Consider the following 24,100-nt stretch of genomic DNA (forward strand, 5'->3'; position numbering starts at 1 on the left):
AGCCCAGAAGCTAATCAGAGGAGTAGTTCAAACAAAGAAATTACTAATTATTAGGGGTGTAACGGTACATTTTAACAGCGATACGTATCACGATACATGGTTGACAATACGATACATGTACGATATTGGTTCACTATGGCGATACGATATGATTCAATGATTTGAAATCGATACAGTAACTATTTAAAATACATTGACATTTATTTAAGTTAAGTCATTAAACCCCTTTTTTTCATTTTTCTTCTAAAAATGTAGAGGTTTTTGTTCCTATAAGCCAATAATTTGATGACTCAGACTCAACAAAGATTATTGGCTTATTGGGATGTAACAAAAACAAACAAAACAAAACAAAACAAAAACATCTCCATGACTTCAACGCGAGAAAAGACTTAATATGTTTTGGGGGGCGAACTACTCGTTTATAACAGAATAACTTTGGTCCTCTCATTCACTCCTTTCCTTTTACACACAGCTTGTCATAAAGGACCATGCTTGCCAATAAAATACATCAATAAAAATCTATAAAGTCGTGTGTGTGTGTGTGTGTGTGTGTGTGTGTGTGTGTGTGTGTGTGTGTGTGTGCGCGCGTTCGTTCGTGCGTGCTAATTATGTCATATCACAATGTGAAAATGGCTGACCTGTTTTCATACGTGGAGAAGGTGGGTAGAACTGTCTGACGGCCATCTTGGTTGCCTGGATAAGACAAGATAAGAGAAGAACCTTTATATACAGTGCCAAGTCCTGACGTCACTCATTCATCTCCTCTATGGGAAATATATGGTTCATCTTAGAATTCGATCGTCTCATAATACAGTATAAAGCAGTCTGGTCCAAAGATAAATGGCGGGTAATGTGTTTTAACCCATTCTGACCGGGAACCCGTTTTGGTGTTAGCATCATGTTATGCTTTAGCTATTGAAAAATAGCAGATCTACAAGCTCATAGCGCGCCACCGAGTGGCGCGCTACGAGCTTGTAGGTCTGCTATTTTTGGAAAAATCGAAGAACGACTGACATTTTTAGAATGTGATCTCAGGTCAGAATGGGTTAATCAGACCAGTGTGTGTCCAGTGGAAACCTCGTATGAATCTGATCTCAGGTCAGAATGGGTTAAAAGCAGAAGAGTACCTGCTCCACCAGAGGGGTTGGACTGGAGAACACGGTCTGCTCCTGGACCACTGATGCATTCTGGGTAGAGTTCTGTCTCTGAGATGGAGATAATGATGATGATGATGATGAAGAGGATGATGATGATGAACCCGGTCCCACCCGGTCCATGTGTCCATCTGCGGACAGACAGAGTAGGGCTATTATAGAAATAACACACATTTGAACTAACTGAAATAACCTCCATATCGGAATGAAATTGGGCTAAGCCAAGGTGTTACCAATTATACTGATTGAGGCTATGTTCCGTTTAGTGTAGCACAGTGGTTCTCAAAATGTTTCAATTTCAAAGCAGGACAAGCAACTACAGGTGGTCCGGGGAACACCTGTAGTCGTCCTTGAGCAGGTTCCATGGTGGTCCCCAGAGAAATGATCGCAGAGTTGGTAACCAAATGGTTTCATTTTACGCTCTCAAGAGTTAAATTAAAGTTAAACATCTGCATTGCTTAATTTCCAAGAAAGTCTATACACAATAATAGAGAACGTAGAACATTTGTTTATTTTGATCAGCGTTTGCCTGTTATCTCTCCTGTGTTACCACATCAATACAGCATGGACATGTGGCCGAAATCTTATCCAACAATAACAACAATTTTGTGTTTTGGATCATCTGAGAGGCTAAATGTCATCAAATGGTGGTCCGTGGCTCCTGAAAAAAATGGGCCTTGATATGCCGTAAGGGACTATTTGAAACCCATCACGGAACCATGAGGGTCCCTGGACAACACTTTGAGACCCACTGGCGTGTCTCAAAGTGTTTCCAGTGAGCCAACACGCAACAGTAGCAGCACCCTGACTCTGTTTGACTAGAAGAGAGGAAGGAAGCTATAGAGGCCCAACTTCTTTCCAATGTGTCTGCTGTGCATATAGAGCTTATTGAAACTTAACAGAATAACTCAAACAGAACTAACCTTATTATGATTTTTTTTTTAACTAAAACTAATATAAACATTTATAAAAAACTAAACCAAAAAATAACAAAAGCATTTTCCCCTAGCAAAAAAATAAAAAAATAAAAAATAAACCAAATTAGGAAACAAATTCAAATAAATCAAATCTAACCGAAACAAAACTCAAAACCGATGGAATGATTCTGAACCGTCACAATGAATAACCTTGGGGCAGAGCAGAAGATGAGTGGGGGAGATCCAGGGGCGGGGGTCCATAGGGGGACACAGTCACAGACGCCCGGTCCAGGGGGGGTCCATAGGAGGACACAGACACAGACGCCCGGTCCAGGGGGGGTCCATAGGGGGACACGGTCACAGACGCCCGGTCCAGGGGGGGTCCATAGGGGGACACAGACACAGACGCCCGGTCCAGGGGGGCTCCATAGGGGGACACAGTCGCAGACGCCCGGTCCAGGGGGGCTCCATAGGGGGACACAGTCGCAGACGCCCGGTCCAGGGGGGGTCCATAGGGGGACACAGTCACAGACGCCCGGTCGAGGCGGGTCGATCCGTCCCTGGCCTCCCTGAGCTCCTGCTCTCGCCTCAGGTCCCGCTGGATCTCCTGCTGGATGTGCTGCGTGCCTCCGGGACACGCGGCGCCCCTCCTGGAGCCCTCCAGGAGGGTGCCTCTCCAGGCTGGAGCCTCTGCAGTGGTCAGCTCGTCGTCATCAGGGCTGCAGCTGCTGGCTGCAGGCCTGCCCTCATGCTTCAGAGCTCCTCCGAGGGCCGCCGCGCTCTGCACCGAAGCTGCCCCGCCGAGCGCCGTCCACGGCTGGCGGCCCGGCTGCGGCGCAGCTGCTGCATGGGGCGGCATTGTCAGATTTGGAATAAGCACATTGTGATATACTGTATACTGAGGTATCCCTATATGACCCACCATTGTCCCTCAACTGGCTAACAACACTAAAAGCTCGAAGACACTCTCACTGGCTATTATTTGTCTTACCCGGAATATCTAAAACAATATCTATACGTCCCTTCAGCTCACCATACAACCTGAGGCACACACACAGACCATCTTTACCTTATAGTCCCCACCAACATCAGAAAAGTAGTTGGTCGACTCGGCGTGCTTTTAAATGTAAAGCTCCTCTGTCGACTGGAACAATCTCCCCAGTTCCCTCAGATCCATTAACTCCTTCAATATTTTTAAAGTGTCTATCATTACTCATCTCCAAACACCATGCTCCTGTTTCTATAACTGCCTTCGATTGTTCTGATTGTTCTCTCTTTCCTTACATCATGCGGCAAATGTACTATTTACTACTTACTATCTACTGTTTACTATTTACTATTTTCAAGTGCATGTTTGTACTTTGGTCATGATGTATTGACAATGTTGTTAATGTCTGTCATGATGCTCGGCCTGTTGTTCTTCCGGTGTATGTTCATCATCTTGTTTATTTGTATCATTTCTATTATTGACTTATTGATACAATGTTGCGGGTGAATAGGTGGGGTGGGAGCGGCTAGTTTTGGGAGAGCTTTGTTGTTTGTTTTGTCCTCGATTATGTATGAATGTACTTGTATTGTCTTGTATTTGCTGTATGTTGCTGGACCCCCTCGAAAACGAGATGATACATCTCAAGGGGATATCCTTTCTCAATAAAGGTTCATATACATATATAGCTTAACTCATAGTCTTTTGAGTGCAATTCCGCATAGTTTTTGTTAAGTTTACTGATAGGTGGCGCCCTTACTCTATCTGTTATGTACTGTGTATTGTATGCTGTGTACAAGGTTTACTATGTTCTATGCTGGAGAGCGAAATGAAACATGAAAACATGATACAAATACATATGCCGGTAGGCTAATGATAACTAAAGGACAGGCTTATTCTCTATCACGCATTGACGCTGTGCATCACAAAGCTTGACAGTTTTAGTAATATTTTAGTCATCTGAAATGTTTAATCTTTGAAGGATTTAGTTGAGTAAATATCATACGATTGTAGTCGACTAAATCTACCGTTGATTTACTCGACTGAAATCCATTTTTGCTGGGCCGTGATACAGATGAAATGTCTGATGTTCATAGCCAATGAATTTACAATGAATCTACAAGCTCACAACGCAGCTGTGTTTGGTCTGTGACACCCACGCACGCACACCCATGATGACTTTGTCTAGTTTTTAATGTGTTTAAAACTAAGTTATATAATATTGACGTTTTTGTCATCTGTCATAGCTTAGTTTTTATTTAGTTTCCTTTAGTGAAAAAAATTAGCAAACTAATGAAAAATATTTTTCAGGCATCTGTTAAACTGAATAAACACTAGTCTATAACAATGATTATACTATCAGAATATAATGCTTTAAACAAAAAATGACTTCACCCCACCGTTTAACTGAAATGAAACAAAAACAAGGCAAACCTGAACAGGGAAAGAATTCAACTAATAAATAAAGGCAAACTACAGTATAACAACCTTGGGTGATGGTGGAGGAGTCAGCGGGTGGAGCAGTGGAGGTGGAGGAGTGTTGTGAAAACGGATGAGGTGCAGAGGAAGGAGAGTCAGTGGAGGTGGAGGAGCGGTGTGAAGATGGAGGACGCGCAGAGGAAGCGGAGTCATTCTCCGTGCGGTTGTTGGTGTTTGTGGACCGGTCCATCAGCGTCACCTGGGCCAGTGTGGACAGTAAACAAAGTACATGCACTTGAGTACTGTTAAAAAAAACTAATGTATTTGCAGTTTAACGACAAATATTATACCTTTGAGCACAACAATTCTAGGAGGGGGAAAAGTACATAATGAACTAGAAAAAGTGCCCTTCTGGGCACAGGTCTCCACCAGGAGGATAGTGTTTGTGATGTTTGGCAAAATGTTTAGGAGTAATATAGTTTTTTCTTTTCTTGCAACAATTTTCTTCATTTTGTTGAGGAAATGCAGAGCCAGATCACTCATAGCTCTGAGGATAGAATTCTGGATGAGCAGGACATGTGCAGCATTTTGTACAAAATGGGCTACTCCTGAAAACTTTGGAAGGCAATCTTAGCTAATCAGTGTAGAATCGGAGAAATCCAACAGGCTCGTCTCTATGCCGAATTGAAGTGGACTCGGCCCTGTGATAACTTGTATGTTGTGTGGGTAATTCAATAAGACGAGTTTCTTGAAGAGTAGACGTTTATGTATGATAAGAATGTGGCAATACAAAACAGGAGCACAACATGTTCTGGCGGGCTCTGTATCAATAATGCAGGAAGCTAGCACAGCACCCTGGGAAAGCTGTCTGTTCTAGGCATTACTAGTCAACCTCTAGACTTAATCAAAACAGATCAATATAACCAGACATGAATAATCATGAAGCAAATATGATTTGAGTCATATCATTACAGGCCCCAGACTTTTTTTTTCCTCCCTGGAAATAAACACGTCTGGGTTTCCGAGGCTAAGTACCATGTGCCACTGACCTGGGGTCTGCTCAGCACGGGGGGGATTCTGTCCTCAGGGTAGGTTGAGTACCATTTACCACTGACCTGGGGTCTGCTCAGCACGGGGGGAATTCTGTCCACAGGGTAGGTTGAGTACCATTTACCACTGACCTGGGGTCTGCTCAGCACGGGGGGGATTCTGTCCACAGGGTAGCCCACCGGCAGCACCCTGCTGAGGTTCTGGACCTCCGAGTCTCCCCACAGCGTGATGGACATGGGAGAGGAACTCAACCTGGAGGAACACACAAACAAATGAGACAAATATCTGAAATCACTTCTCTTAATATTGTTTCTCAAATGTTTTCATGTCAACACAAGGACCCGCACATTATTTGGCCTGGGAGCTTGTAGATCAGCTCATTTCAAACAGTATTGTTCTGCCTACACATACATACGTCGAATACCAGACGAGTCGTCCCTTTACCAACTCACCCCGGGCGTACAGCCGGTGGAACTCATGCGCGGTATGCCCTGGTATTCCTAAAGTAACCCAAGTAAATTATGTAACGGTTAAACCTAACCTTATTCCTAACCTTAACCTCAGCAAAACTATGCCAAAACGTAACCCTATACCTAAACCGTAAACGTATTTCTAACCTTATTCTCAGTAAAACAAAATAAAGAGTACAACACGGAGCGGTCGGTGTGAGGTCGGCAGAAATAATTGAGGGGCCGAGATGGTTTAGGGGCGACCGCACATGATACCCATACTTCATGTCCTAGTATGAGCCTATAGGCCGGGGAAGGGGTCAAGGGGATCAACGTCATGTGATTGATTCCCTTGTTTGACCCTGCAAAACGCGGATGTGTGTCTGTGTCTCAAAGAATAGGATTATTGGCAGAATCTGTGAAAGTTTAGAATATTCCCATTTTCATTCTTCACAAGATCGGTGGTTGTGGCAATTAACTTGATTTCACCCCATGAAGGAATGGTGGATTCGGCAACGCTCCGAAATGCCTGTACATATTATGTGTGCGCTTAAAGAATACTCCACTTTGATGTCATTTCATCCTAAACTTCCCGTAAAATGTTTTCCTTGAGCATGAGACTTCTCAAGTTTTTGTATGCGTTCTCCCTCACATATAGGCTATTACTTAATACTTGTGAATCTTCTTTATATTGTTTTGTGAGTGACAACAAGCAAACGAACAAACAAGCAAACATACAAGCAACCAAACCAGGGTGCATATACTAACACTAGTCCCACAGGCATTTTGTTTGACAACAATGTCGCTCCTGACATGCGCCGTCGGTTACAACTATCCCATGCTGCGGGTTAGAAATCACCCGTGGCTCCCGACATGCGCGGCAGGTCACAACTAACCCATGGCAGGTTGACTTAAACCTAACGGACTCATGACTGTAGGACAGTTTGGTTTCCTTGAAAGCAACCAACCTGCTGATGTACAGCTCTGTCTCCTCCGGGTGTTTGTGAGGACAGCATGGAGAAGGGAAGACCTCCGTCTGGTCCCTCTTCGTCACCCAGGACCCCTGCTCTCCTGCTTCCTCCTCTTCCTCAGTGAATGATTTCTCCTTCCTATCTACAATTCACATTGTACGCATTTATCATTTACACTCTCATGACACTCCCTTACCCAGAGCGACTTGCAATGAACTAGGTAAATAGTCAGTCACATACTGTAGTGCAAAGAGAACAATGTAGTGCCTTAAGAAACTACACAGCATTATGTCTAAACATTGAACAACATGCTATCTAAATGACAATCTGCACATTTGGGAACAATCTGTCTAAAACCACTGGTTCTCAAAATGGGGTGTTTGAGGGAGTTCCAGAGGGGCTCCAGGGAAATGAGGAACCGTTGTAACACAAACCATTATACATGTCTTATGGAGGTCTCGGGCACAAAATCTTGACGAATGGGGGTCCATACAGTCCATGCAGTGGCTCAGAGGTAGAGTGACCAGATGGGAACCGCAAGGTTCGAACCCTGGGCTCCCCCAGAGTTAGTGCCGAAGTGTCCTTGAGCAAGACACTGAACCCCTAATTGCTCCCGATGTGCAGGTTGGCGCCACGCATGCTTTCCTAAGGCATCGGTGTGAATGGGTGAATGCAATCTAATGTAATGTAAAGCGCCTTGGATAAAGGTGCTATATAAATTCACCATTTACCATGTATACAGCCAAATACATCTTGACATGAACATTTGTGGTCGGGGGGAAAAACACTAATCTATACCTGATGTCACCAGGACCGTCTTCCGTTCCCCCGTGGTCAGCTCCTGAGGAGTTCCTGGTTGTCGGCTCTGGCCCAGACCTCTGCTAGATCCCTCATGGAGGCCGATCTTCTGGGAGAGGTTCTCCTCGCTTCTCCAGCCGTCTCTCTGCAGTTCTTTCTGGATGAGGAAACTGACGCGGTTCTTCTCCTTGGCCTTGACGGGGCCCAGCGGGGAGCTGCATGGGGCCAAGGCTATTAGAGTTAACGAGAACTAACTATACCGGTGCTATAACGAAAACTAAAATTGAAAATGCATTTCCGTTAACTGAACTAAAAACTATAATAAAATGTAAAAAAAAAAAACGATAACTAACTGAAACTGTACAGTTCGTTTAGAAAACTAACTAAAACGAACTGAAATTAGTTTTTCTTGTTACCAATAGTAACTGAATATATATTTTGTATATTTTGTATATTTATAAAAATAAAAATAAAATATAACTAACACTATGCGTTGTCACAAAAACTAATAAATAAACTATAGCAAACACAAAAAGAAAGGTCAAAACTAACTCTAAAACTAAAGAATAGTTAAAGGTATATTCAGTGATTTCACTTAATTCAAATATCACTTATTTTGTTGTTTTGTTGTGATAATCCTCTCTACTATAGAGTGTGCTGACCATATAAGGAGTTCCTCCATGTCCCCAGTTAACCCCTGGGGGTCAAAAAACCTTAGGTTTCGTTTTTGACTCTCTATCCTGATTGGACGAAGGCTTATAGGTCCCACAGCCAAAAACGAAACCTACGGTTTTTTTGAGTGAAATCACTGAATATACCTTTAAAACTCTCAGACTATTCTATAACCTTGAGCTGGTGGAGGAGGAGGTCGTCAGGGACGGGGATGATCGCAGTGCCGTCGGCAGCGGTTGTTTGGTCTTGATGGCCACCATCTCCGTCCGCCGGCCGTCGCTCGGCTTGATCCCCCGCGAGCGGCGGAGGTTCTCCTCCCTCTCCTGGGCCACGCGGATCTCTCTGTCTATGGGCGTCTCGTAGGAGGAGGCCGGCGGTGCTGCAGGCGCCGCCGCCGGCGACTTCCAGGAGTTGCCGTGTTGTTCTTCGCTCCAGACGCGGTCGCTGGACGCGCTTCCGTCGCTGGTGTAGCCAGCACTCACCTCCAGGGGGCGGAAGAAATACACAGTTTTATTTGTTTTGCAAAAGTATAGCTGTAGGAGCCGATTTATAATAGGCCATCACTTCATATGTATGTGCCATCATGCCATGTCTAACATTCCTGTTAGTGTGCTTTGTCACCCCCTACAGACATGGCAGAGAGGACATGAATTACCTGGCCATCAGAAGGCCAGGTGTTGTTGATTGGAGGTTCACAGTTTTTTTACGTCTGATTTTTGTTCTACACCTCATTCTATTCTGAGTTACAGTTATATGCTAAAAGTATCTTTATTTTTGTTTTCAACTTCGATAAAATAAACCTTTTGAGTTCAACTTCAACCCTTCGTCTGGACATTCCTCATTTCCCTTTTTTTGGTCAAGTTTGCTGCACAAAGCCAGTCAGTTGGAAAAAGGTACTCTCAATCAACCACCACAAAGAACAAAAGTTCTCTACAGTAGCAATACCACAGTATAAATGCTGTAGTAAATGCTTTTCAAAATGTACATACAGTAGGCCTACAAGTAAAAGTGCAAAAATGTGTCAAAATGTGTCAAATAGCTGATGTACAAGGTAACTAATTTGAGTATTTTCGAATAGAGTAGTATAAAATAAGGGTTAATCCATGATTTGTAATAATAATTTAAATAAAGTAACTAGTAACCAAAGCTGTTAATAATTCTAGTAGAGTAACAAGTAGGCTACAATATTTGACTCTCAGATGTAGTATAAAGTATTAAGTTAAGTTAAAAAAGGTAAGTTCGTTAGTATAATTCGTTGCTGTTATAGGAGGAAACCACCTAACTCAATTTTTAGTTTTTTGCATAAATCAGTGCTATTGAACACCCTTTGCGTTAAAAGCGCTTTGGACAAATCCTCTTAACTCTATTGGACCTTCAAACTCTCTGCCAAAGCAACTAACTCCACTACCTCTCCCCCTCTCACATGCAAGTAATTGACAATATATAAAGTCACAATACCATGCACTTTGATGACATGATGAGGCCAACAAAGCCTATTGCTTTGTTGAAAAACAAATATATAAGGTTTTCTTAATTTCCTGAATAAATGAAATTTGAAAAAAATGAAAATTTTAATTTCCCGAAAAATGAGCATTTTGGAGTTAGGTGGTTTCTTCACGACAGCAGAGATAATATGCAGCACTCACCTCCAGACCAGAGTCCGGATCATCAAACACACTGCTCTGCCTGCTCAGCCTCTGCTCTGCATCTGGTCCTCTGCTGGAGGTCTGGGGATCCATCTCTATCCACGCATCATCTCTCTGGATCTTTGATTGATTGGTTGAATACTTCATTAGCAGGTTAGTTAACAGTACAGGTAGTATACAGTCAATGGTTATGCTAAAAGGATAACACACACACACACACACAGTCACAGTCACACACGCGCACACGCACACACACACACACACGCACACACACACACACACACACACACACACACACACACACACACACACACACACACACACACACACACACACACATAAACAGGGGGCTTGTTTCAATTGTGGTCCAACGTACTCATCAGTGTAATGTCAAAAAATGTTACTTTTCAGGATTCAAATAATAATAAAAAAACGCAAAAATAGCAGATGGACAAGCTCATTCTCAACTTGTAGATCTGCTATTTTGGATACTCTTATGTGATGCTGTAGAATGATCAAGTAGGACATCGATTTACGAAAACATCATGTTGATAATAGTTTTATGCCCGACAGCAATGAAATGACACGCGGCTATATACTGTTAGGCTACAATACTGGTAGAAAACTCAGCTGTAACAGGTACAGTATATAGAGAAAGAAGTGGTTCAGGAGGCAAAGGATGCTATACTACCGAGGTGTTTACTTCATAAAGGACTTAATAAACTATGCTCACTTGCATCGATGTTGACCCCCGGTCCGCCTGAGAGCGCAGCATCCTGGAGCTTTGTAGTTTGGGAGATCCGGGAGGTGATGGGAGCACCTGGGTGTGATGTATTTTGGGAGAGCTGGGAGGGGATGCTGCTCGTACCTGCTGGCTGCTTCGAGGTTTTGGAGATATGGGGGGTGATGTCGATGGCACCTGCTGGCTGCTTCGAGGTTTTGGAGATATGGGGGGTGATGTCGATGGTACCTGCTGGCTGCTTGGAGGCTTTGGAGATCTGGGGGGTGATGTCGATGGCACCCGGTCCGCGTCATAGTGCAGCATTCTGTAGCCAGGGCTTGGGGCGCATAATCGCATATACATATATGACTTCAAATCAATAATCGTTGTTTTAACATTTGCTTTGGTGGACAGTTAAAACATTGCCGTGCTTTTTGTCCTTGCTTAATTAATATGTAAGTATAGCTCTGGATTAAGAATGCCTAAATTGTAAACACATTTATTGCCGGATTAATCAATACCAGAGCCATAGAGTATAGACTAGAGTTGAGACATTGAGGGGCCAGAAAACAGCCCCGTCACGTGGTTCATGTACTCGCCCATAGACTCCAATGCATTCCGTGAAACTTCCGGTTGTCCCTATTCGCCAATAGAAGACTATACGTATAGAAGAGCCGCCATCGGACTGGCCTCCGTGAAGTGAACGGATTTGTCGTAACGCTGTGGCTCTGATCAATACTAAAACCCGCCTCACCGCCGGTGTTTTTCCATTAACCTTTGAAGACTCACCCGATCGTGTGCGTATAGTGTCATTGCATGAGCGTGCGCCTTAAACTAGTGCGATTGAATGTTCTAATGTCGGAACATATTCCACAATATATGTTTTTTGTTGTTGTTGTTGTTGTTAATCTATATAGAGGGTATGCGTGTGACATCATCATCATACCCGGCAGTTACGTGGGATCGCCTACTGAGTGGACGTATGGGCTTGCAAGGCCACAAAGTATTTTTTTGCCAAACAGATCTGATTGCATTAACCCATTCTGACCTGAGATCAGATTCATACGAGGTTTCCACTGGACACACACTGGTCTGATTAATCCATTCTGACCTGAGATCAGATTCTAGAAAAATGTCAGTCGTTCTTCGATTTTTCAAAAATAGCAGACCTACAAGCTCGTATCGCGCCACTCGGTGGCGCGATATGAGCTTGTAGATCTGCTATTTTTCAATAGCTAAAGCATAACATGATGCTAACACCAAAATGGGTGCCCGGTCAGAATGGGTTAAACAACATTGAATGACTTTAAAACTCACTCTGCCACTCACTTTGCCAAACGGTCTACTCTACAGCCTACTCTACAGCAATGATTACTATCACAATATATAGAGTTATTTAACACTGAACAAACACATAGCAACAATTACTATGAACAAACACATAGCAATGATTACTATCACAATACAGAGCTATTTCTATTTAACACTGTTACTAAACATAACAATATACAGCCATTTAACACTAATTGTAACAGAAAACAACAACCTTACTTCATTCATAGATGTTATCAAATAGGCAAATACTAAGTAAGGCTCTCTTCCATTTAGTGTAACATTTCAAGGGCCCCACAATTACCAAATGCATGAGCCCAAGGGTCCGTTTGTACACTCTCAGAGTTACACGCCCATAAGAGGCCATTTTTGAACCCCCTCAAAGAACCATGCGGGTCCCTGGACCCCCACTCTGAGTCTCTGGACCCTGTACTTTGGGTCCCTGGACCCCCACTCTGAGTCTCTGGACCCTGAACTTTGGGTCTCTGGAGCCCCACTTTGAGACCCACGTCTCAAAGTGGTGTTTCCCAGTGAGCCGACATGCACAATAGCAGCACCCTGACTCTGACTCAGAGCCTAAATTAGTATTGTTAACTCATTGAAGTATAAGGTACGAGGTCCTGTGTCTTTCTAAAATAGCCTATTCTTTGCTCATGCAGCCCTATATATACAGTACCTGTTGCTGTGTAGTTTCTTGGGGGTGGTTGGGGTTCTGGTCTGCTCCATCTTTAAGAACTGTTCTCTGGCCGTACTGAAGTTGATCTGCTGGTTGTCGATGGTTCCTGGTTCTGGTTCTGTGGTGCTGCAAGAGGATGCATGACATTTGCAAGGTTATTATTTTATATATAGGTTATAATCCTAGATTAAATGAATGACCAGACCTGGATTGTGTTGAGCTGTTTTTTTTGTTTGTTACGCTTGCGTTGTCGAGCCCCTCTTGAGCAGACCTGGAGCAAAGCTGTCGTTGAGCCAGGCAACAACGTCTACATTGATCGATGGCCGTCTGAAAGTACTTAGACTGTGGTTGTACCAAGGGGCCAGTGAGGCGCTCCAATGTTGAAGCACTGGGTGGTACCCTAGTGGTAAGAGGAAGGACTGCAGGCGGACCCGTGGATCCATGACGAGGAAACCGGCTTTAACATTGAGCGCTCGGTTGCACTTCCGCATTTGCCAACCACAATTTGGCATTTGGCAAATGCGGAAGTATATAGACGGCCCTTCCGGGTGCTTCAAAACGCCATTGAGCAACTTCCACAGTTCAGTCTCTATATAGTTCCCAAACTTTTTTGGACCAGGTACCCCTTTTGGGGTAGATATTTTTAGATAAATAGATGGGTCCCCCCTGGAACTCCCTCAGGTACCCTGGGGGTCCCCGGACCCCACTTTGGGAACCACTGCAGTAGACCATCATCAGACTGTCTGATGAAGAGCCGTGAGGCTCGAAACGTCATGTCCACTCCACACTATGGTGTAAGAGGAACCTCAAAGGGGGTATCAGTGATTTCAGTCAAAAACCCTTAGGTTTCGTTTTTGCCTTGGGACACAAGCTTTCATCCAATCAGGATAGAGAACAAAAACGAAACCTAAGGTTTTTTGACCCCCCCCCCAGGGGGTTAACTGGGGACAGGGAGGAACTCCTTATAGGGTCAGCACACTCTATAGTAGAGAGGATTATCACAACAAAACAAAAAAATTAAGTGAAATCACTTACTCTACCTTTAAAAGTCCATTATAGACTTGGCTGCCACATGACGTATAATTTCCGAAAAGATATAGGATGGGCGCTATAACTCGTGCCCCTCACACACAAAAAAAAATCGAAATAAAATCTAAATCAACCAACCTTGGCGTTGTGGAGGGGGAGGGGGCGCTGTAGCACACACTGAAGCCCTCGATGAGTCTCCTGGGTTCTGGGTGCATGCTGCTGAGGTCCAGGTGTTCCACCGCGCTCCACTGCGGCTTCAGCGGAGGCCTCATCTTGGGAGCCTGACTGCGAATGATCTCCTTCCTGAGATGATTCTCCTCCGCCGCCTCCTCCTCTTCTCGCTCCACCTGCGGGAACATGCATGGCCGTGACAACCCGGAAAAGGAGATCAGCTGAGCTCCTTCCCCCGACATTCGGCTCAAAAGCGGGTTCTATATGCTCCCACCAAAATGTGGAACGACCTTCCAAAAAAACAACTCGACTCCTTGTACCACCTTTACTGATAATAAGCCAAGTCAATAAAGTATTCAATCAATCAATAAATCAATCAATTAATCAATCAAACGTTAAAAATAATGTATTAAGACAAGCTGATAAACGTGCCGTGAAGCGATTGATGCACGATTGACACGTGACAGCCACGTATTCATCATCTAAATTAACAGTGGATTTAGTCGACTGAAATTATGATATTTAGCCATCTACAACTAAAACATTTCTGATGACTAAAATAATGTCTGAAACTAAATGGAATTTCATGTCAAAAGGACCACGACTAACTAACCCAAAGCTGCCGTCAAAATGTCTGAAAGAATGAATGACATAAAATGTTTCTGTTTTTGTAGGCCATGCTTTATTTGTTACGGTTCGCTCTCCATCACCTCTACATCCATGTGCTGTGGGTGTTCTGGGCACTTCAGCGCCACCAGAGGACTCCAGAGCACTCCACAGCACCTCTCTCCCTGTTACAACCTCCTCACCTGGATGTCGTCTGCAATTACCTGATGAGCCTACAAGAACCAGGCCTGTCTGCAGCTCGGCGCCAGTTCTTCACCAGTCTACGGTTGGTAATGTTAGACAGCTAGATTTAGGCTCAGTGTTTTAGTGTTAGACAGTTAAACTGTCTGTGCTTTCCCTTTACTCTGTGAACCTGCCATTGACTCGACCTTCTCTTCTCCCCTCCAGTGTTTCCGGGACCCGAGCTCTGTGGAGCAACCTACGGACCCTGCACCTCCTTTCACCCCCCCGTGTTTGTGAATAAAAACCCGCCCGGGTGGGCTTTACTCATGCTTTGCCTCTCCTTGCTGTGCTTTTGGGTCACACCACACTCGAGTCATAACAGTAAGAACTGGCCAATTTGACCCAGCCAGCATGGAAGGAGAGCAGCCAGCTCTCCAGGCTCAGGGACAGGTTTTGGAGCACCACTCCCGCCTGCTGTCGGAGGCATCCGCCGCCGTTTTAAGTTTACAGCAGGAGCTCCGGGATGTTTCGGATCTTCAGCAGTCCCAAGCCGCTCAACAACACACTCAGGTTAAACAACTCACATCGCTGGTCAAGGATCTAGCTGACCAGGTCGCCACGCTCAACGCGCATCTCACCGCCGCTCCTAACCAGACGGCACAAGCGCCTGACACGGCCCCTGCGGCGCACGCTCCTTTTCCCAGCCGGGAGCCCTACCTCACTGCCCCGGCCACCTTTGACGGTACTTTCTCCCTCTGCAGGGAGTTCCTCATGCAATGTGAGTACGTGTTTGATCTGCAGCCCAGCATGTATTCCACTGACCCCGCCCGCATAGCTTACATTACTAACTTAACCACCGGAAGGGCGCGCCGATGGATTTATGCAAGCCTTGAGGGTTCAGCCACGTACATGCAGATCTACAGAGACTTTGTGTTAGAGTTTAAGGCTGTGTTTGACCATGACGTCCCAGGGCATGACGCCGACACAGCTCTCTCTGCCCTCCACCAGGGCTATAGCTCAGTAGCAGATTATGCCACTGAGTTTCGCATCCTCGCCGCACGCTGTGACTGGAACGAGCCTGCACTCCGCAGCGCGTTCATCCGGGGTTTGAGTGAGGCTACGAGGGATGCCCTGGCCGAGAGAGAGAGACCCCCCACTCTGACCGAACTCATCTCTCTGTCCATTTCCATTGACGAACGACGCCGTGCACGTAAGCGTGAGAGGGCTTCCCAGTATCACGCTGCTGTCAAGCCGTCTACCCCCGCCCACACCAGTCTCACTCGGCCCGAGCAAGTGCCATCTGCCCCCTCCAATCTCACTTGCGAGGACGACGCCATGCAGCTGGGCCGAATCCACGTGACTTCCAGGGGTCGCTTATCTCCAGCTGAGCGTGAGCACCGCCGAGGACATAGACTCTGTATGTATTGTGCCAGCTCAGCGCACGGTGTTCGCTCCTGTCCTATTCTGCTCTCCAAGGTGTCCACTTCCCGGCCACCAGGGGGCGTAGTTTCGCCTACTCAGGGTTTTCGGGTAAGCTGTCTCACTACAACTTCCCAGCCCAGCACCAGTGTTGCCAAATTCCCTGTCACTCTCGCCTGGCAGGGACAGACACTCACCATTCCTGCTCTCATCGACTCCGGGGCCGATGAGAGCTTTATTGACCTCCAGTATGCTCGGAGGGTGGGCCTCCCCGTGTCTCCTCTCAAGAGGTCCCTGCCTGCCTCCGCTCTGAATGGTCATCCCATGGGCCCTATCACACACCGGGCTCATCCTATCACCCTCACTGTCTCTGGGAACCATGTGGAGAGCATCTGCCCCTACATTATTCACTCCCCGGGCACTCCACTCATCCTGGGCAGACCATGGCTGGAGCTTCACACCCCCCATGTCTGCTGGAGTTCTGGGCGTATTCTCAGCTGGAGCGCCGCCTGCCAGGTCTGTTGCCTTCAGTCCGCCCCGACCTCCACCCAGGCTGAATGTCCTCCTGCCCAGGTCCCTCCACGGCGTCGGGCTCACCCCGACGTACTCTGCCAGTCGCCATGTGGCGACTCCTGGAGGGGGGGTCCTGTTACGGTTCGCTCTCCATCACCTCTACATCCATGTGCTGTGGGTGTTCTGGGCACTTCAGCGCCACCAGAGGACTCCAGAGCACTCCACAGCACCTCTCTCCCTGTTACAACCTCCTCACCTGGATGTCGTCTGCAATTACCTGATGAGCCTACAAGAACCAGGCCTGTCTGCAGCTCGGCGCCAGTTCTTCACCAGTCTACGGTTGGTAATGTTAGACAGCTAGATTTAGGCTCAGTGTTTTAGTGTTAGACAGTTAAAACGTCACGCCGTTACTGTGCTTTCCCTTTACTCTGTGAACCTGCCATTGACTCGACCTTCTCTTCTCCCCTCCAGTGTTTCCGGGACCCGAGCTCTGTGGAGCAACCTACGGACCCTGCACCTCCTTTCACCCCCCCGTGTTTGTGAATAAAAACCCGCCCGGGTGGGCTTTACTCATGCTTTGCCTCTCCTTGCTGTGCTTTTGGGTCACACCACACTCGAGTCATAACATTATTGTCCAATATTATTCCCACTTTGTAAAATGTAGTACTGTACTGTACTGTACTGTACTGTACTGTACTGTACTGTACTGTACTGTACAAGCCCTCCTCCCTTGCCGTTCACACTCTCTCTCTGTGTGTGTGTGTGTGTGTGTGTGTGTGTGTGTGTGTGTGTGTGTGTGTGTGTGCGTGCGTGCGTGCGTGCGTGCGTGTGATGTAATGGCTGCTAAAAACTCAGCTTCCCATCATGCATGCACCATCATGCACAGTGTGAAGCTCAACAGCGCCACTTTGTCACCTGTTGGTACCCGGTAACTAACTAACTAACTAACAAACAAACAAACAAACAAACAAACAAACAAACAAACAGACAGACACAGACACAGGCACAGACACACACACACACACACACACACACACACACACACACACACACACACACACACACACACACACACATTGCTGTGCATTGGGAGTGGCTGCAGTGCACACTAAAGAACACTTGTGTGTATAGCCTCTATAGAATCTCACAGCACCTTGTAGCGCGAGTCCCCGTTGCTCTCCTGGAACAGGCTCTCGGGCCTCCGGCCGCTGGAGTAGGTCTGCAGTCTGAAGCCCCGCTCCTCCTTCAGCGTGGCCAGCTGCTCCTGCCTCCGGGCGGACAGCATCCAGGCCTGGTTGAGCTCCGCCTCGGGGCTCCCGGGGTCCTCCACGAACGAGTAGAAGCCGCTGTGAGAGCCCGAGCTGCTGCAGGGACTGGTGGGACTGCATGGAGAACACATGTGTCATTTTGTTCAGTACCAGTGGTGGTGACCTGACTATGCCAGATGGGGGCGGTATTGAGTAACCATGTTTCCTGTGAAACAAATGTGTGTAGCAAGCTTCTTGGATCTGGAACAGGGACTGGTGGGACTGCATGGAGAAGACATTTTTGTTCAGTACCAGTTGTGGTGGTGGGGGGAAAAAAAAAAGTAGGCTCACGTGTTTTACTTACGTAAAAGTATAGCAATACCGACCCCCTTTCATAGAGTTTGTGGAAAGTATACCTTTCACTTTAACCCATATTCCCTTGTACAACCTGTTACCTCACACCAAGTCTGACATTGGGCGACCTCTGGTTAGAGAGGCCCTCAGTAAGTAGACAGTTGGATATAGAGAAATGTACTATTTAACTGAATTATGGATACAATGTATATGTAACCTAGATACCATATACCTGATGGAAAATTCTGTTTTACCCTTTTTTTTTTCTTTCTTTTTTTATTATTATTTTCTTTTTACTATGTTCATTAGTACTTTCAATACTAGTTTACTGATTACTTTTACTGTCTTGTACTGTCTGTCTTTGTTTTATTTGTCTTGTTCTGACCTTGATTGGGGGGGAGGGGGGGGATATTTACATGTCAGATACAACAAAATGTACACATATGTTTATTCATTGGTGCATCAATAAAAATAAAAATAAAGTGTTTTAAAAAAAAGTAGCAATACCTCAATGTAGAAATACTTCGTTAAATTACATAAGTGAAAGTCTGGAATTCAAAATGTACTTGAGTAAAAAGTACAAAAGTATCGGCATCAAAATGTACAGTACTCAAATACCAACAGTAAAAAAAGTATTCACTATATGCATAATGTCCCATTTAAAGTTTTCAAATGTATACAAATATTTTGAAAATAGCCAAAATAAATGTATATACTGTAGGGCTAGAAGAGGTTAATGTATGTTTTCGTAATAATAATCAAAATCTACAAAGTAACTATAGTAATTCAAGTTTTCAAATAACTTTAGTGGAGTGAAAGTAAGGATTTTGGCTCTGAGATGTAGTGGAGTAAAAGTCAAAGTATTGGATATTGGAAATACTCAAGCAAAGTAAAAATACCTCAAATTTGTACTGAAGCAGGCCTACAGTACTTAAGTAAATGTACTTCGTTACTTTAATAATTATACACATAAAAAAAACAATATATATTTTTTAATTACTCCCCTTTACATGGAGTAGTAATTTAGATAAGACACTCCACAGGCAGTGATGACCATAGTTTCACTTGGATCACATAATGTAACGCAGTAACACACCCATTTCAATTGCAGTGACTAATATAAGTTACCACAAAAAGGAGTTGCGTACACACAGCGCACTTTAGTACTAACGCGTCTGTCCCAACACTGGTCTCGTCCAGCGAGGACCTCCCTGAATAGGGAGACATCCGTACTCATTTAGATGCCCCCTTGTATGAAACGAAAACACTGCGCTATAAAAAAAAAAAAACGAAGCTCATGATCATGATCACAGTACCTGGTGGGAGTACCGGGGATACTGGGGCTGCTGGGCTGCCACTCGTCACTGCTGCTCCCCCCTCCGTCCTTGGACACGGCCACCTGTCACAGCAGTGGACACTGATTAAGTGTATACTTGCCTCAAGTACGGCAATTGACGCGTTGTAATAATTCATCACTCTACTTCCGCTTCATCTCAGACGCAAATATGGTAACCTCTTATTCCACAATAATTTGACAGAAATGTAACTATGAAACCTTGCGTTGTTGTCACGACACCCACAATCCACGTCACTCTGTCATGACACCTGACTCAAATCCCGTCACTCACCCCAGGCAAGCCCCCAGGTCATCGTGACATCACGAGACAGCAGCCCTTTAGGAGGGCGAGGTCGCTTCTCGCCCTCAGGCGTGTGTGTGTGTGTGTGTGTGTGTGTCAGACTGCCACAACAGCTGTGTTCGCTCCCCGCGTTCACGCGTCTTACTTGTGGTATACTTAAAGTATAATGACTATAGGGACATGTATAGTACAGTACATGTCTTTACATTTACTTTTAAAAGAAAGCAACAACTGACCTGCCTGGCCTGAACCAGCACGTCTCCCCCGGACCCCCAGCTGCTGTCCCTGGACTGGTGGTCCGACAGCACCACCACAGAGGGCTGACTGCGGCTGACCGAGATGCTGTCCACACCCACGCTGTTGGAGGAGGAGGAGGTGGTGTCGGTTCTTCTGCAACAACACGAGGTTATACATCGTTCAAGTGTTTCTCAACCAGTGGGTCGCCGAGTGCGACAACACCTTGTGAGCTTGCAAATATGCTATTTTCAAGGTTTCGTGCCCGACAACAACTATACAAAATCTATCTTCCGTTTGTTTATATATGTATATAGGCCAACCTATATCTGTTGTACACACCATTATAATCTTCTTATTTCGATCATCATAATACTCAGTCTCCAGGTTTTCTTCAGAATATGTGTATATGACACTGATTTACGATGACACTATATAGCTCATTACGAGTCCACTAGTGGTTCTCAAATGTTTGATTTGCATGAGGACCCATTGCGGGTCCATTTGGTTCCATTTGTACACTCTCAGAGTTACAGACCTGCTATCGTCATTCAGGGTTGGCTCTTTATGTGTCTCTGGTAATACAAAAATGGAATTGTGCATTGAAGGAAGCAGGGGAAGTGTATAGCGCCCAGGATTACATTATTAGATAATTGACACTGGGTGAAAAAATGGGTTACAAAATCGTGGGATAAAACCATTAAAAACCAACAACATGGCGATGACCCCCCGGAAACTATACACCAAACAAATTAAAAATGAAACTATAACAAACACATTGAAACTAACTGAAAATGAAAAAAGTCAGTAAGTCAGCAAGTCAGTAAGTAAGTAAGTAAGTAAGTAATTAAATAACTAATAACCTGGCTGTGTACGTCCAGCTGTGGAGGTCTAGCTCGTGGGGGTCGGGGCGGTGGACGGGGCTGCAGACCAGCGTCCGCAGGTCCCGCCTCTGCTCCAGCCGGGGCGACATGGGCTGCAGGACCCAGCGCCTGGGGCTGCTGCTCTCCATCGCAACAACAACAACCGCCTGGGCTCCGCCGCCGCTTGGGCCCGGCACCACTGGAGACCACTGCTGGCTTCTTCTGGCGGGTGGTTCTAGTACTGCCAGGTGGCGGTGGTGGTGGTGCTGGTGCTGCTGCTGCTGGTGGGGACGGGGAGCAAGGACACGGTGGTGGTGCTGGGGCTCTGGAACACGGTGGTGGTGCTGGGGCTCTGGAACACGGTGGTGGTGCTGGTGGTGCTGGGGCTCTAGAACACGGTGGTGGTGCTGCTGTTGTTGGTGGTGTTGGGGTTCTAGAACACGGTGGTGCTGCTGTTGTTGGTGGTGTTGGGGTTCTAGAACACGGTGGTGCTGCTGTTGTTGGTGGTGGTGGGGTTCTAGAGCAGGGCGATGGAGGTGCCCCGCGGCGGCCGTTGGGAGCGCTTCTTCATGTTGAGAGTCGTCGCACGTCGCAGCCAATGACCGTCTCTGGAAACAAAATGGAAGACGGACAGAACTATAGTCAGAACACAACAGTTCACTCATTCACGAAGCTCTTCTTCAGACATTTCTAGTATATATTTTGGCGTTTATTAATAAGGGTGTCGCAGTGTGGGGAAGTTGAAGATGAGAGGTGAAACAAACACTCGGTTGATATATATAGTTCAGAGTAAAGGGAATACCGGGTGCATGCCCGGTTCTGGTAGACATCTATGTCTATGGAAAAGAATACCAGCACGCACTTGTTTTTTTTCCATTTAGGATTCTTTGCTTATTCACACTATAGGTCTCCCCCCAGCAGCTGCAGCAATTAACGTTTCGGCCCTTCGGCCTTCCTCGGCGTGAAACAATTAATTCGAAGCGATTATGAATACATACATATATATATATATATAAAGCAAACCGAAGTTTTGACTTTTTCCAAACTTTTTTCAAATAAGCAAACAATTCGGAGCACTGCCGTGCAGCATGCAGCCTCCTGTGCACCGGAAGTCTGTCTGTGTGTGTGTGTGTGTGTGTGTGTGTGTGTGTGTGTGTGTGTGTGTGTGTGTGTGTGGGGCACTGTGGGGCTCCTCACTGGCAGTAAGTAAATACAACAGCAGCAGTGACAACACACCATAAAAATTGGTCCGTGGCCCACGGTTTGTCTGCTGCCTTGCCCTACAAGGAAAGGTCCAGACTATAGAGGCCAGCTTTATGCAGATGTTGTGAGTACAGTGCGTGTGTATGGATAGTTATGGATCTCTGATGAATGACGTACATCTGCCATTAAATCTATTTCATTCCACCTTTCAGCAGGCCCTTAAACAGGTGATCACCCCCCCACCCCTTCCTTTTTGCCCCACTCTGTAAATTGTTTTTTTTTCCTGTGATGAAAGGCCAATTGATTGATATTTTTCATGTCATGTCTATGAATTGATTGCATAAGGGCCTAAATGGAAACAATACCTTTTCTTGGTGCTCTCCCTTTTAGACGAAGGGTTCCATTTTCGTCACCTGCACTAAAGCCCTTAACCCTAAACTTCTTTGCCTTTTTGTTACTATTTTGCAAAACATCTTTGAATAGTTACAATGGCCAGTCTACAAGCTCACAACCTGTCAATGTAGATTGGCTAGTTGCACTATATTCAAAAACGTTTTTCAAAATAGTAAAACAAAAAACAGAAAAACAAAAAAACAAAAGGCAAAGAAGTTTAGGGATAAGGGGTTTAGCGGTGACGAAAATGGAGCCCTTAAGTGTTTGACTGTACATTGATTGATACACAGAAATGTAAGAACAGCAACAATCAATCAATCAATCAATCAATCAATCAATCAATGCCATGTAGTGTATTGTGGTTTTGCAATGAAGAAAGCTGTATATTTTGATTACACTGTGGTCATTGGAGAAATCACAAATCATGTCCAGACTTTTAAATGATAGTGGCATTTAGATTTGGGTTTTAGGTTATTATTATTATACATCGTTTTTATTCTGAACTTTTGATTATTGAAATTGAAGTTTTACATTGCAATCAGCAAAATAATTCAGTGTTTTTGATGGCAACTGTGATCATGATGAAGTTTGAATAAACCTAAAAACCTATAATTCTAGGATAATTTAATAAAACTACATTCTGAGCAGAGTTCTTTGCCGAAATGAAACGGCACAATGCTGCCATCTGCTGGTAGAACATTGAACGACATGAGCCACTGCTTCCAGAATCAGTATTTTCTTGCAGTGGTTCTCCGGGGACCTCCGGGGTCCTCCGGGGACCCCCAGGAGTCCTTGATGGGGATCAAAGGGCTACCCAAGAAAATGAGGAACATTAAGCCCTATGTTGTTTTTTTGGCTACTATAAAAAAAATAGCCGATCTATAAGCTCACAACACATTGACAACATAATATTTGAATGGGGCTCCCTGGCACAAACTCTTTTCAGATGGGGGTCCACAGTCAAAAGAATATCAATTTGTTGTTGTTCAATTATCCTCTGTACCCGCAGGCTTTTATTTTTCGTTAGTTTTTTTACTTTGGCTATATTTTGCTAAACATCTCGAAGAAATCTGGTTTATGGTTTACGGTATAAGAGCGAGGACACTGCTATAGGCGTGAGAACGGTTCAGGAATGTTGGTTATTTGACGTTTATAACCCGCGTTTACGACCAGAGCGGCATTACAGTGCAATCCACTGATAACCGGACATTAAACCTCATATACAGAGGATTATGGACATAAACTTACATACCAGAATAGGGCTGTGCCAGACAGCAGGGACATGCAGAGAGAGAGAGAGAGAGAGAGAGAGAGAGAGAGAGAGAGGCAGGGGCTGAAAAAATTGCACTTTTGGACAAGAATAGCGAAAATAGCAGATCTTCAGGGTGCAACCCAGCTATAGTGGAGATTTCTAAACATTAATGTCTTCAACGCGAAATGCTTGTGTTCAAGTGCAGG

The 24,100-nt window shown here is 45.3% G+C and overlaps 1 protein-coding gene across 1 annotated transcript in view; it reads right to left on the reverse strand.

Moving 5' to 3' along the window:
* misp (mitotic spindle positioning) overlaps positions 1–24,100 on the reverse strand; it is a 29,998-nt gene that overhangs the window by 1,621 nt on the left and 4,277 nt on the right. The window contains exons 2-17 of the mRNA XM_080770145.1: positions 21,047–21,654; positions 20,186–20,339; positions 19,629–19,711; positions 17,865–18,093; positions 13,958–14,166; positions 12,791–12,916; positions 10,795–11,119; positions 10,062–10,181; positions 8,590–8,897; positions 7,744–7,958; positions 6,943–7,087; positions 5,657–5,777; positions 4,545–4,734; positions 2,282–2,914; positions 1,128–1,285; positions 639–693 (exon numbers count right to left, since the gene is read on the reverse strand). Coding sequence (XP_080626271.1) covers positions 639–693; positions 1,128–1,285; positions 2,282–2,914; positions 4,545–4,734; positions 5,657–5,777; positions 6,943–7,087; positions 7,744–7,958; positions 8,590–8,897; positions 10,062–10,181; positions 10,795–11,119; positions 12,791–12,916; positions 13,958–14,166; positions 17,865–18,093; positions 19,629–19,711; positions 20,186–20,339; positions 21,047–21,195 — 3,220 coding nt within the window. The 5' untranslated portion in view covers positions 21,196–21,654. The remainder of the gene's footprint in view (positions 1–638; positions 694–1,127; positions 1,286–2,281; positions 2,915–4,544; positions 4,735–5,656; positions 5,778–6,942; positions 7,088–7,743; positions 7,959–8,589; positions 8,898–10,061; positions 10,182–10,794; positions 11,120–12,790; positions 12,917–13,957; positions 14,167–17,864; positions 18,094–19,628; positions 19,712–20,185; positions 20,340–21,046; positions 21,655–24,100) is intronic.

This window comes from Protomyctophum bolini (assembly GCF_963924005.1).
Source record: "Protomyctophum bolini genome assembly, chromosome: 8".
NCBI classification, from domain to species: Eukaryota; Metazoa; Chordata; class Actinopteri; order Myctophiformes; family Myctophidae; genus Protomyctophum; species Protomyctophum bolini.